General features: G+C 41.8%; 1 protein-coding gene across 2 annotated transcripts in view; it reads left to right on the top strand.

Moving 5' to 3' along the window:
* The window catches only part of CLIC4 (CLIC family member 4), a 63,889-nt gene extending 49,845 nt beyond the window's left edge, over nt 1-14,044 (top strand). The window contains exons 4-7 of one of the 2 annotated variants that reach the window (XR_015729446.1): nt 167-273; nt 9,217-9,398; nt 10,508-13,014; nt 13,137-14,044. Coding sequence is in view for 1 of the 2 variants with exons in the window: in XM_034413489.3 (XP_034269380.1) it covers nt 167-273; nt 9,217-9,398; nt 10,508-10,669 (451 nt within the window). In the remaining variant the exon portion in view is untranslated. Of the gene's footprint in view, nt 1-166; nt 274-9,216; nt 9,399-10,507 lie in introns of both variants that reach the window. The other variant, XM_034413489.3, reaches the window with a different exon arrangement.
* Nucleotides 14,045-15,056: the final 1,012 nt, after the last annotated feature.

The following is a 15,056-nucleotide window of genomic DNA, read 5'->3' as shown; positions in this document are numbered from 1 at the left end:
AGCATCATTTTATGGACTTCTTAAGTGGATATGGGATCAAAATCAAATGTTGGGAGTGTCACAAATCAGTATTGAAAAGGATGTTATTAATAATGAATGTTATAAGGAATAAATGGAGAGGTGTAATCCTGTATCCTAGCTCATGCTGTCACTTAAACTCTTTCAGGTATATAAAGCTTTCAGCAAAACACCCAGAATCAAATACTGCTGGAATGGACATTTTTGCTAAATTTTCAGCGTTTATCAAGAATTCCAGACCTGAAGCCAATGAAGGTAGGAAATCCATGCTGGTTTTTTTATATTGTTATTTATTATTATTATTATTATTATTATTATTATTATTATTATTATTATTAATAATAATAATAATAATAATAATAATAATAATAATAATAATAATAATAATAATACTTCCATGCCGCCCACTCTCCGAGGACTCTGGGCGGCTTACACCAATGACAGTATACTAATTAGCATATTGCCCCCAACAATCTGGGTCCTCATTTTACCCACCTCGGAAGGATGGAAGGCTGAGTCAACCTTGAGCCGGTGAGATTTGATCCACTGATCTGCTGAACTAGCAGTCAGCTGAAGTAGCTGCAATACTGCACCCTGTTATGTAGCATTAGGGATGCTTGCTCCAATCTATCTATCTATCTATAGAAAAGCGAAAACCACTCACGCATTAATCACAAAATCTCCAGAACCGTAAAGCCTACAAACTTGAAATTTGCCACATATGTTCCTCTTGGCTTCTAGGTGCTCACTAAGAAAGGATTTTTCGAAATGATCATCAGAGCATTAGTATTTCCCATATTATTATTAAGACGCTCTGATGCTAAGGAGTTATACTCCCTCTCCCCACTTCAAAAGAAATCTGTTCCAAATGCAAAACACAAGCAGAGGAGAGGAGTTTCAGTTTTACTTTCACAGCAGGAAGCAGCTTTACTACAGAATAGTGGAGCTAAGCCACGCCCAGCCTCCTTCCTGTCTCCTTCTTGCTCACACAGCAAATACTGGTTGAGTTTCCAAACACCCCTCGACTCTCTCACACACTGACAGGATGCTAGCCAGATGAATACCGATGGATGCTGCGGGCTGGGACATTCTACTCCCCAACCCCCTCTGTTCCAACTGCCAGTTGCATTATATTAACACATCCAATGCTACGGAGTTACACATTCTACATTAAGCTTCAGGCTGTAAGTGTCAATTTATCAAGTCCGAGCACATAATTTTGTAGCGAAGCACGGGCGTCCAGCTAGTTAGTCATAATGATGAAGGAAGCTTTTTCTCTGTAAACATACAAGTAGTCCTTGACTTACAACAGTCCATCTACTGACCGTTCAAAGTTACAACGGCACTGAGAAAAGTGACACGGCTGTTTTTCACACTTATGACTGTTGAAGCATCCCTCACGGTCACATGATCAAAATTTAGATGTTTGGCAACTGGTTCATATTTATGATTATTGTTACGGTGTCCTCGGTACAACATGATCCCTTTTTGCGACCTCCTGACAAGCAAAGTCCGTGGGGAGAGCAGATTCACTTAACAACGGTGTTACTAATTTAACAACCGCAGTGATTCGCTTAACAACCGTGACAAGGAAAGTCATAAAATGGGGAGGGGCAAACCTCATTTAACAACTGTCTCACTTAGTAGCAGAAATTTTGGGCTCAATAAGTCATAAATCAAGGATACCTGTAGTCCAGGGGTGGGCAACTGTGGCCCTTTTAGAACCTGTGGACTTCAACTCCCAGAATTCCTGAGACAGTCAAGCTGTTTCAGGAATTCTGGGAGTTGAAGTCCACAGGTTCTAAAAGGGTCACAGTTGCCCACCCCTGATCTAGTCTAATTTTTCCCCTGTCCCAAGAAAGTAGGTTTTTTTTTTTTTTTTTTAAAGAGTTTTCCCCCAAATGAGTGATATTCCACTATATTAGACTTCAACACCCCTAACCAGCACCAGGGAAGCTGCATGTCACACAGAAGCAGGTGATGAACCCTCCTGGCCTCTATTGCAGCTGTGTCAGGAGCAGAAAAGGGGTGAATTATTTCCTGTTCTGACTCACCAGTCTGCTTACTTCACCTCAAGGCCTTCCAGAGGCATCTTTGCAACAGGGCAAGAAGAAAGCAGCTGAAGTAGGAATGTTTCTGTTAGCGGAGAGGAAGCAGGGGGCAGAAACAAGCTAACCTCTACTTCAAATGGGTCTCTTCTAAAATGGCAACAACAATTAAGATGGCATGTCGAGGTCCTGCCTATATTTGGGTGTTGCACAACTTTAGAATAGAATAGAGTAGATAGAGTGGAGTGGAGTGGAGTGGAGTGGAGAGTGGAATGGAATGGAATGGAATAGAATGGGAATAGACTGGACTGGACTGGACTGGACTGGACTGGAATGGAATGGAATGGAATGGAATGGAATGGAATAGTTGGAAAGGACCTTGGAGGTCTTCTAGTCCAACCCCCTGCTTAGGCAGGAAACCCTATACCAGTGTTGGTGAACCTTTTCGGCACCGAGTGCCAAAATGGGAATGCGCGCACACGGGGGAGCACCGGAAACCAGAAGAGCAGGTGCGTGCCAGGAAGCTGAGCTTCCGGTTTCCGGGATGCATATGTGCGCCAGTCACCTGGTCTTCCTGTTTCTGACATGCATGTGTGCGCTGGAACCCAAAATAGCAACAGGCGACGGCTGGCGTGCCAGGAGAAATGGCTCTGTGTGCCACTTCCAGCACGCGTGCCATAGGTTCGCCATCACGACCCTATACCATTTCAGACAAATGGCTGTCCAATCTCTTCTTCAACATCTCCAGCTTTGGAACATCCACCACTTCTGGAGGCAAGTCGTTCCACTGATTAATTCTTCTCACTGACAGGAGAAGATCCGTGGGGCAGATCTCACCACATCATGGGCCACATCCAGCCCACGGGCCTTGTGTTTCACACCCCTGAATTAGAGCTCCTTTATTAATAAAAGGAGAATATTTTTGGCTCAGGGGTTGGAATGAGGGGTCCGGTGCTCAGAGAACACCAAAGACCCTTCAAAGTATAGTATTTCCAAAATTCATCTTCCTCGTGGCTGCACTTTCCTAGGAAGATGCTTCAGATATATTCAGTGGCACAGTTCATCTATGCTTTGTATTTAAGGGGGAAAACTCCCCTCCAGTGCATCTGTGGTTTGTGTGTCAATTTAATTCTGTTCTTGACACAAATTCAAAAAGTCCACTTTGACTCACACTGCTAGAATCGTGTTTCGTGCTGAATTTCACAGGAAACAAAAACCTTAATCTCATATTATTTTCTGGGGCTTTTCTTTTCTTTTTTTAAAAAAAGGTTTTTTATTTTTTAAGACAAACAAACATTTAGTGCATCATTCATTTCTTCCATGTGACATTTCGGTGCTATCTTCAAAAAGTTTCTTCTCTTCTCTATCTCTTCTGTCCTCGATCTCACCAAGTCCGTTACAAAGATTTTCCACTAATATAGTATTCTAATTACAACAATTTTTTCCCCAATCTCTTTTAAAACTTATTTGTATCTCTTTTCTAACCAATAATAAAATTGATTCCATATCTTAAACCATATCATGGTTAATCTATTCATTTCTGCTCAATCTAAAAAATTTTTTTTAATTACTTTTCCCTCCGATGGTGTATTCTCTACTTTCCAGTTTTGTGCATAAACAATCCTTGCCGCTGTTATTACATGTATAATCAAATATATATTATCTTTACTAATTTTCTCTGGTAAGATACCCGATAGGAATAGCTCTGGTTTTAAATCCATACGTTGTTGTATCATTTCCTCCAACCATAACTTAATTTCTGGGGCTTTTCTGTCGATGCACAGAATTGTATGGAAATCCGTTGCTCTGGGCTTGGCTACACAACGAGTAGAGAAACAGGGGAAACACACAAGTTCATTTCCAAAGTGGGAGTGAAATAGCTTCTGCAGCACCACTCGTTTCGTAATTTGCCCAGATTGGCACAAACCTGTATGACGGCCAGTGCAGAAATTATAAAGGGCAGTGTATTCCCCACTCCCACCTCCGTGCTGTAAAACTCAAATGCATTTCTTCTGAATTGCCAAGAGCTGGGAAGAGAATACTTTTTCCTGCACACGGACAAGGTCCTTTATTTAACGTCCCAGAAACCAGCATTCGTGCATGGTGTGTTGGTGGCAAATCAGGGGTGAAATGCTACCGGTTTGGGCCGGTTCGCCTGAACCGGTAGTAAAAAGGAGAAGAAAAAAAAAGATCCGAAGATCAGTTGAATGACGCGCGATGGTTGGAACTTTTTTTTAAAAACTTTTTAAAGCATTTTTAACTACTGGTTCTAGAGCGCCACAGCTGTGATCATTGGAACTTTTTTTTTTTTTAAACTTTTTAAGCATTTTTTACTACCCGTTCTCCGGAACCGGTATTAAAAAATGCTTTAAAAAGGTGGGGAAAAAAAAAAAAGGGTTGCGTCGATCACAGTTGTGGCGCATGATCTTCGGAACCCTTTTAAAAACTTATTTAAAGCATTTTTTTACTACTGGTTCTCCTGATTTCCACTCCCCCCCTCGCTCCTCTACTTACCTTCCCAACCCTCCATTTGGCGCGTAACGCGAATGCATACTGCGCCTGTGTGCGTGCTTGGCACATACTGCGCATGTGTAGCCAGCAAACCAGTAGCAAACCGGTTCAGATTTCACCACTGTGGCCAATGCAACCTCTCGGCATATGGAACTTCTGAATTGCCATCAGTTCCTTTCGGTGTTGCCTCAGACGAAACAAGGCTACAGTAAGCAAAGCAGAATGCAAATAAGATGGGGAGCTCTGAACACCATCATTCTGCAGAATCACTCATGCTTCACCTCCAGGAAAAGGAAGATATTGCCTCACATGGCCTGTAACACTAGGAGCCATTGTGCATCAGGGTTAATTGGGATCCAGCTGTTGGAGTTATTTTCCTGGCGATATTATTGGGGGGGTTAGATTAGGGGTCTGGAGGAGGATACGATGAACAGTTATGGAAACTGGGTGTGCCTAGTCCCGTGGTGGCAAACCTATGGCACATGTGCTGGAGGTGGCATGCAGAGCCCTCTCTGTGGGCACACACGCTGTTGCCAGCTGCTCTTCTGGTTTCTGGTGCGCACATGGGCGCCAGCCAGTTGGTCTTCGGATTTATGGTGCTCTGGCATGCGGCACACTCATGCACACGTGCACACGTTCCAATTTGGGCACTCAGTGCCAAAAAGGTTTACCATCACTGGCCTAGTCCAACAAAGAGAACGATTAGGGCAGTGATGGCAAAGCTTTTCGGCACCGAGTGCCCAAACTGGAACGTGTGCACGCATGCATGTATGTGCACCAAAAACCCGAAGACCAGCTGGCCGGTGCACATGTGCGCACCAGCTAGCCGGTCTTTGGGTTTCTGGCGCTCCAGCTCATGCAAAGACCAGCTGGCTGGCACACGAAACCAGAAGAGCAGCTGGCGACGGCATGCGTGTCCACAGAGAGGGCTCTGCATGCCACTTCTGGCACGTGTGCCATCATGGGGACTAGGGTCATATGATAGCAGTTCTTCCAATATTTTTTTTTTAATTTTGTATTTTTTAGACAAACAAACATTTAATACATCAGTTATTCCTTCCCTGTGACATTTCAGTGTTATCTTCCAGAATTCTTCTTCTTCTATGAGTATGTGATTTCTTCTATCTTGATCCTTATCCAGTCCATTGTGCCGATTCATCCCTAAAATAATATTCTAGTCTTTCACATTTTTATACATAGTTGTGAAATTAATCATTTATCTCTCTTTTCCAACCAATAATAAAGATGATTCCATATCTTAAAATATTCTGACTCTTCTCTATCCTTAATCATCAGAGTTTAATCTGTTCATTTCTGCACAATCTTAAATTTTTTGTTATTACTTCTTCTTCCAAAGGTATTTTCTCTGCTTTCCACTTTTGTGTTGAGAGGCTGCCAGAAAGAAGAGGGAGGGGGGGGGGTCAACCTATTTTCCAAAGCACCTGAAGGCAGGACAGGAAGTTTGTTTATTTTATGTTTTGTTTTATTAAATTTATATACCGCCCTACTCCCAAAGGATTCAGGGCGGTGAACAGGCACAAAATAAAATATATAAATACAAAAGTTAAAACATAATTAAAACCAAATTAAATAATTTAGCCTAAAAAAAATAAAAAATCCCAATAATTTAAAACAAATTAAAATTTCAATTTAAAAAATTTAAAAGAAAGGGGAGAAAATTAGGCCAGGCCGGCTTGCTGGAATAGGAGGGTCTTAAGAGCACGGCAGAAAGTGCGCAGATCCGGGATCCTCCATATCTCCGGGGGAAGCTCGTTCCAGATAGTGGGTGCCCCCACAGAGAAGGAACAGATTCCGCTTGTCAAAGGCAGAGCACTTGAGTAAAGGTGTTGGACTAGAAGACCTACAAGATCCCATCCAACTCTGTTATTCTGCATTTGGTAGTTAAGAAGAAATTTCCTGACAGTGAGAACAATTGATGAGTGGAATAGCTTCCCTCCAAAAGTCGTGAATACTCCAACACTGGAGGTTTTTAAGAAGAGATTGGACAGCCATTTGTTTGACATGGTGTAGGGTCTCCTGCTTGAGCAGGGGGTTGAACTAGAACAGCGGTCACCAACTGGTGGTCCGTGAGAAAATTTTGGTGGTCCGCAGAAAAATTATTTGCATTTTTTATATTGCACTAAATCAGGGATCCTCTGGGACAGATATGTGCAACATTTGTGTTGCTGCAGAGAGTCTTCCTCTTCAGGGTCTTCTTGTGTGGGTTAGAGAGGGACAGAAATTCTGATTTGGGGTCTGCTTCAGGCTATTGGTGTGGGGCTTTGGGCAAAGGCTGGAGGGAACTGCTGCTGGTGGCGAAGAGCCGGAGGGCCTTGTTCCAGTGGGACTGCATCATGGCCTGGAACTGGCTGATCATCTCAGCCCACTGAGCCTCCAGGCGCCGGTATCTGACCTTGCACTCCCACAGGTCTTCACTCTGTTTGAAAAGCCTATGCTCATAGTCCTCAGTGAGGTGCTTTGGCTGAGCCTCCTTCTTAGCCAGATCCAATTTGAACTGAGCTGTTTTGCCAACTCTTTCTTGTGGTGGTTGCTTAGCTCCAACAACTGCTTCCTGTTGGGGCTCTAAGGAGCCAGGGCAGGCAGGTGAGGAGTGGTTGGGAGGGGAGGGGTGAGTAGAGGTTGGCGAGGCATTCCTCAACGTGAATGACATTGAGTTGGCTACACCCACCCAGTCACATGACCACTAAGCCACACCCACCCAGCCGGTCATTAGGCAGATCATATTAGTGGTCTGCGGGATTTAAAATTATGAATTTAGTGGTCCCTGAGGTCCGAAAGGTTGGTGACCCCTGGACTAGAAGACCTCCAAGGTCCATTCCAACTCTTTTAATCTTTATAAGCTGCTTGCCATGCAAATAACTATATGTAGCCTTCCTTCGGACCTCTTGTAAATAATTGTAGGCTTTATAGGGATGAAGGACATCAAGTCTTAAAATTAGAGAGACCACATTTGCCCTAGAGAATCAATAAAGTGTGCTCTGCTCCCCAAAACTTAATCAAAACAAAAATCGAAAAATCGAAACCAAGTACGGCAGTTGGGAATTCTTAGAGGTGTTGGAAGAAATATCCTTCTGGGTTCAGCTCCAGGTGGGGAAAAAGACACTGGAAACATGGAGACTGCTTGGAAAGATGGTTTAATGGTGGACAGGATCACATGGTTTGATTTCCTGAACAGAAAAGGGCGAGATGCTGAGCGTGCCTTGGTTTTATGCCCCCTCTGGCTTTGAACTTCCAGAAAGAGTATCCTGATTGGTTGTCAGACTCCCAGGCGGTGGGGGTCTTAGCTGGCCGTGCTGGCTGATGTAATCTTCCCAGGTGCCATGTGGTGAGTTTCTGTTGCTAGATGGGTCCTATTGTGTTAGTTTCTGTTACTAGATGGGTCCTATTGTGTTGCAGATGATGGTCCACTGACAAAGATTGAGTTTCTGCCTCTGGCCCATTGACAAAGGGTGAGAGCAGGAAGGTGGGAGCTGCTTCGTCTTTTAAACATGTTTCTCCATTTCTCATCCAGGGAAACATAATATTCTGCCTTTTTAATATTTCCTAAAATATTTCATTCTTCTAGGAAAGGGGTGGGTGCTAATTTCCTACGGAGGCACTTTACTTCTGTAACTGCAGGCTTATGTAAATAAGATACTGCTCATTTTAATGTTTCTGTTAAGTCTCCAGATCTTTCATGCTGTTTGAAATGAGAGAAGGTCGGGAACTTCTGTTTTTAGCCCAGGTTTTTGCAAGAAGTGAAGTTGGGTTGAACAAGAGCGCCACCTGGTGGTGTTCTGGAGATTTTGGCCAAAAAAAAAAAAAAGCACAAGCAAAGGGACTAAACTGCCTCACCTTTTATGGCCTTTCTTGCCACCGTTGTTAAGTGAATCACTCCAGTTGTTAAGTTAGTAACACAGTTGTAAAAGGAATCTGGTTTCCCCATTGACTTCGGTTGACAGAAGGTTGCAACGGGATCACACGATCACATTGCAATGAATCAGTTGCCAAGAGTCTGAATTTTGAACAGGTGGTCATGGGCAAGAGTCATAAGTGAAAAACTGTCACAGGTCAGTTTTTTTCAGTGCTGTTTTAACTCCCAAAGATCACTAAAGGAACTGTTGTAAGTCGAGGGCTACCTGTTTTAGTGAGATGAGCGGCATGGAAATCCAATGAATAAATAAAAGTAAACAAAAATACCGAAAGCAATAATTAAAATAAATGTCAAAAGAAACAGTCCAATACAGGAAGCCAGGGGTGAAATTCAGCTGGTTCTATCCGGATCGCGCGATACGGTAGGACTGACTGCACGAAGCCCTGCCCCACCCACGCGGACATCATGACTTCCCTTTTTTGTGATGATTTTCAGCCTCTGCGCATGCGCAGGAGGCTTTGTGCATGCACGGACGACGGCGCGGGTGAGCGAACGAGCGCACGCACAACTTGCGCACATTTGCGAACCAGTAGGGAAGGTAATTTTTGGGCGTGTGCGTGCGCCCTGGGCAGCTCCCCTTCCAGGTTGCAGTCCAGAAGCGTGCGCCCGCTCCCTTTTCGTCACTCAGTGCCGAAAAGTTTTGCCATCACTGCTCTAATCCTTCACTATTGTTTTCCCCTTCCCCTGTTGCCTTTTCCCCTACAGCCTTAGAGAGGGGTCTTTTGAAAACTCTACAGAAGCTGGACGAGTACTTAATCAGTCCCCTCCCTGATGAGATTGACGAGAACAGCATGGAAGACATCCCTGCCTCCACGCGCAAATTCCTGGATGGGAATGAGATGACGCTAGCAGATTGCAACTTGTTACCCAAGTTGCATATCGTCAAAGTAAGTTGGAATCGGACACAAGAACTGAAACAAGGCTGCATTGAGATTTAACGCTAGTCTAAATGTCTATGGAGATTCTCAATCATCCAAGTCATGGTTGAGGCCAAAGGCAGCTGGGCTTTCTCGGTTGTTTTCCTTCTCATCTCCAGAAGCTTCTTCAGTTCTGAAATGAACTGAAGCTTCTTGGATGAGAAAGAGGAATTTTTCAAGGAAAAATAACCAAGGACGTCCAGTTGCCTTTTGAAAAAAAACACCTTTGGGATTTAATGCTAAAAGTTTCCACTAAATCCATGAAACTGAAAAGCGGTTTAAACTGTCATTCTTTCTGAAACCCTTGTGTTTCCGGCTAATTTAGAATTTGCAAGATGAATACTGAATCAGTTGGAAGTTAAAAGAAGTTCCTGAAACAGATAGCCTCATATTTATTTAAATCAGCATTTTTTTCAAACTTGGTAACTTTAGGTTCCCTGGCTGGGGAATTCTGAGAGTTGAAGTTCACACATCTTAAAGTTGCTAAAGTGTGCATTGGTGTGTTATTTGGAGGCTTTCTGCAGGAAATCCAGTGAATTAAATGCTGTGTTGGTGGGTCTCAGAGAAGTTCCAGGTCTTTCTCAGGCCTCAAGTTTCTCCAAAAATGAGAAGATACCAACGGAAGAAGAAGTTATTAAGAAAATCATAGAATGTGCTGAAATGAGTAAATTGACATTTGAAATTAGAGAACAAGAAGATAAACAATATTATAGGATATGGGATTTATTTTATCAATGGCTAGATACTAAAACATGGGAACGAAATATGAAATACAAAATGTATGTTAAAATATAATATGTGAAAATAATTTTCGGTTTTTTTTAGAATGATAATGCCATTGTTGGATAAATAATAAATGAGGATAATGATGTAAAGATATACATAAGGTTGACAATATGAGCAATTAGATAATTTGTAAAATATGAATATGGGAGGAAGCACAAAGGATTTGTAACTGATCGACACACTGTTTGCAATTGTTATGAAAAATGGATTTTTTATCTTTTGTTTGTTTAAAAATTAAAAAAAAAGTTTCTCCAAAACACCCTACTGAGACCCAGTTCTTTCTTTGCTCCTAGATTGTGGCCAAAAAGTATCGCAACTTTGATATTCCCAAGTCTCTGACGGGCATCTGGAGATACCTGAAGAACGCCTATAGCCGTGATGAATTCACCAACACTTGTCCTGGAGACAAAGAGATTGAAATCGCCTACAGCGACGTAGCTAAAAGACTCGCTTAAAAAAAAAAAGCGGCGTTGTTACACATGTATAAGCAAAAGCTTTTTTTAACAGACTGCTCTTTTTTCTTTTTTCTTTTTTTTTTGGTCTTTTAAGATAGCCATTTACTTTGCATGTATCTTGCAGTTAATTCAAGTGCTACACTGGGCAGACCAGGCATTGTCATTTATCTTTCTCCCTTTTGTGAAATGCAAATTTATATTTACACGGCTTATTTTGTTTTGCCTCCTGTAAAAGGGCAAATGCAGCCATTAAGAGGGCAGTAAAACCATGGTATAGGGACGCGGTGGTGCAGCTTGTCGATCGAAAGGTCGGCAGTTCAGCGGTTTGAGTCCCGAGTGCCGCATAACGGGGTGAGCTCCCGTTACTTGTCCTAGCTTCTGCCAACCTAGTGTGAGGAGGAGGAAGGTGAACGGAAAATGCACGTTCACCGAATATTTTCTCACACAAGTCCAGCGTTTTGTGTTTTGATTCTGGATCAGTTGTTTCTCAAACTTGGCAACTTTTTAAGATGAGTGGACTTCAACTCTCAGCATTCTGGGAGTTAAAGTCCACCTATCATAAAAGTTGCCAACTTTGGATGATCTGGATGATCAGCTTAGAATCTGGTGGTCTTTTTTTAGAAGCTAGGTATCCCTATAAACAATCAGACAAATTCCCAAGCTTATACCCTGTTTCCCCCAAAATAAGACATCCCCTGATAATAAGCCCATTCGGGCTTTTGAGCGCATGGCAATAAGGCCAAGTGCTTATTTCAGGGTTCAAAAAAATATAAGACAGGGTCTTATTTTTGGGGAAACACAATAATAGCAAGTGATTTCTTTTTAGGTCAATAAGGGACTTGTCAGAATGCAGAACTCATTTCTTAAGTAACAGTCAAAGCTATGCTGGCTAGAAGTACATAGGAGTGTCCATAGGACGAGTGCTCAGAAAAATCAAGGTGGAGGCCACAAACCTGTGATTCAAACCACAATGCATTCTGATGCAAATTAGCAAGGGGGTAAGGCTTTGATTGTTTGGTTGTCATGTCCATCTTGACTTCCTTGAGCAACATCCCTGCAGGTCTCCACAAAAATACAGTAGCTTAATGTCTGAGGTGCATCCTTCTTGCTTTTTGCAAAGGTCAGAATCTTGCTAAAATCTACTGTTTTATTTCTAATTTTCAGGCAAGCGTTCTTTAAAAAATCAGTTTATTTGCCTTACCTAGACAACCTGCGTAGTTCCCTCACTGTAATTCTTCCTGCGAAGCAAAGCCAAGTGCCTTTTCCGTTCTTTTATTAAAGTTTTACATTGGGATTTATCTGTCTCCTACCTCTTAATAAATGTTATTAAGCATCACTATAAGATACAAAATATAGGAAAAGCAAAAGTTAGAAGAACAGGAGAAAGGAAGAGAAGAGAGTAGCTCCATATCTCTTTACCCGATCGATTATTTTTCATGCCGCAATCACGATATATCAAAAGGTCAGCTGTGTTTTTTTCCCCACTTATAACAGCATCAAGGAACAACGCTGTAATTCAATTTCAAAAGACCAATACATTTGATTTCCTTCCATTTAAAAGGCCAGTGCTTGAGGCACGGAATGACTTTTCCGTTTATTTTAAATTGCTATGAATAATAAGCTCCAAAACGGTCTTGCTTATGTGGGATTTATTTAAAAAAAAACATTCTTAATTTTTACATTGATCTTTTATCTTTGAAATGCAAATCGTCTTACTGTTTGCAAGGGAGCATCCTTCATTTTAAGCTTTTGCTGACCAATTTGCAGAGTACAAACCCCACTGAATTTATTGTGATTTACCTTTTGAGGAATTACCTTGTCAAAAGATCGCAAAAGGGGATCCCATGATCTTGGGACATAGCAACAGTCCTAAATATGAACCAGTTGTCAAGCGTCTGAATTTTGAGCACACGATCACGGGGATGTTCATAGATGTAGCCGATGAGGCCCAAACCTTTGCAAATTCTCTATACAATTCTGTGAGCTTCCAACTCATGAAAATATAGTTTACGCAGAAGTCAAATCTAGGGGTTTGCAGGAAAGACTAGTGTGCAAGGAAAGAGTGACACCATCATTCTTTGATGCCCACATTTTTCTTGAAAGTGAACTAGATATATCAAGAGCTGCCAAATTTCACAATATTTTGTTGTTCCTACCTAAAATTTTATGGGATATTGAGCAATTCACCTTAAGACTTATAGGATTTCGAGCGAGAAGGCCAATCTTGCAATATTTTAGCCATTTTTAGGGGGCATTTCCCCCCACTTTATCTTCACAACAGAATTGTATATAGGACCCTCACCTAAAACTCCTTGAGCTAGCTGGGAACTGTTGTCTTGAACAGGGTTCTCCAACCTTGGCAACTTTAAGACTTGTGGACTTCAACTCCCAGAATTCCACAGCCAGCAAAGCAAAGCTGGCTATGGAATTCTGGGAGTTGAAGTCCACAAGTCTTAAAGTTGCCAAGGTTGGAGACCCCTGGTCTTGAACATGACAGCAATATTTTGCTGGCTGAGAAAATATTGCTGATATACTCAAACGTCACTAAAGTTGCGGTAAAAACTTTCAACAGGCGTCAGTAACATGCTTTCCAAGAAAAATGTTGTTTGTCAGTTCAGCAAATAGAATTTTATGTAACAGGAACATGTTGAATTTCCTCACCAAAGTTGTGAAGCCCTTGCAATATTTCATTTTTTTTATTTAGACAGAAACCAGTATGTGCTCCAAACACATCCTTTGATCTCACTGTTTTCCGTGAGAGCGTAAATCGGAATGGAGCATGGTTTGTTTATATGTGTTCTGATTATGTGGTAGACATTGATAAAAAATAAACAAGGGGGAAGAAATATTGCAAATGGAATATTCACCAAAGGAATTGAACTGTTGCTGTGCCTTTTTAAAAATTAATGGTTTATGCCTTGATGCTGCATGTATACAGTTATATGTGTACTGGGGGCCACGTAAAAGTTAAAATTAGCTTTGTACACAAATTCTGCCTTTTTCTTAAAACCTGACTTCGATTTATATATATTTTCTGTTCACAGTGCTAAATCAAATGTTAATGCTGAACACTAATACCTTGTTTCTTTCAACTGTGACTAAAGGAGAAAGATTTATCTCTTATGAAGCCAGTTTCCTAGTTAAAAGCCAAATTTACTATCTTCTGACTATATCTGAAAATATTATTATCCAATAACACTTTAAACTTCATAGAGTGAGCAAGGTATTTATTTGGCTTTTGAGAGATACCCGGTAATCCGTATGACATATTGTAAGATGCTTCTTTTCACTTTTCTGGAATATCTTTTAGAGATATACTGGCAAACTGCTGGCAGCTATTGTTTTAAAAAATAAAATATATTTTTCACTTAACAAGGCTTTTGGTTGTTTTCTTGAGAGATGCTTAGAATTGTGAGGATGAATATGGTTCCCAACATGTTTGTTTGTGTATGTGCAATAACTAATAATCACTTGTAAAACATGGGAATTTTCCTTATGTCGGTTGGTTTAAAAATGGTTATCTATCTGCCTGCGGGACTAGTCAATTTAATTGAGAAGGAAATTATCTTGATTCCCCAATACCTGTGAAATAATTAATACTTATGAGAACTAGTTGGAAGAATGTAGACCAGTGGTGAAATACCAATTTCTTTACTACCGGTTCTGTGGGCATGGCTTGTGGGAGTGGTGTGGCCTGGTGGGCGTGGCTTGTGGGCGTGGCAGGGGAAGGATACCAGGGGTGGGTTCTACTTACCTTTACTACCGGTTCGCAACGTGGCCGTGCGCACCAATGAAGGATACTGCAAAATCTTCATTCCCTCCCCACTCCAGGGGAAGGATACTGCAAAATATGCATTCCCACCCTACTCCAGGGGAAGGATACTGCAAAATCTCCATTCCGTCCCCACTCCAGGGGAAGGATACTGCAAAATCTGCATTCCCACCCTACTCCAGGGGAAGGATACTGCAAAATCTCCATTCCCTTCCCACTCCAGGGGAAGGTTATTGCAAAATCTGCATTCCCACCCTACTCCAGGGGATGGATACTGCAAAATCCCCATTCCCTCCCCACTCCTGGGGGAAGGATATTGCAAAATCTCCATCCCTGCCCCACTCTGGGACCAGCCAGAGGTGGTATTTGCCGGTTCTCCAAACTGCTCAAAATTTCTGCTACCAGTTCTCTAGAACCTGTCAGAACCTGCTGGATTTCACCCCTGATACAATTGCCTCCCAGGAATGGCTACGCTTGTCTGTTTTCTATGCATGAATCCCAATTATTTTATTTAATGTGGTTTCAAATCACTTGATAATAACTTGTATGAACAGGGTCATAAATCAACGGTTGCCACTACCAGCCATCCAATGGAGCATCTATTTTTCTGAAGTG

Source organism: Pantherophis guttatus, chromosome 10, assembly GCF_059756535.1.
Source record: "Pantherophis guttatus breed Tessera chromosome 10, ASM5975653v1, whole genome shotgun sequence".
Classification (NCBI taxonomy): Eukaryota; Metazoa; Chordata; class Lepidosauria; order Squamata; family Colubridae; genus Pantherophis; species Pantherophis guttatus.
The sequence above is the reverse complement of the archived record's forward strand: the minus strand, read 5'-3'. Positions and strand labels throughout refer to the sequence as shown.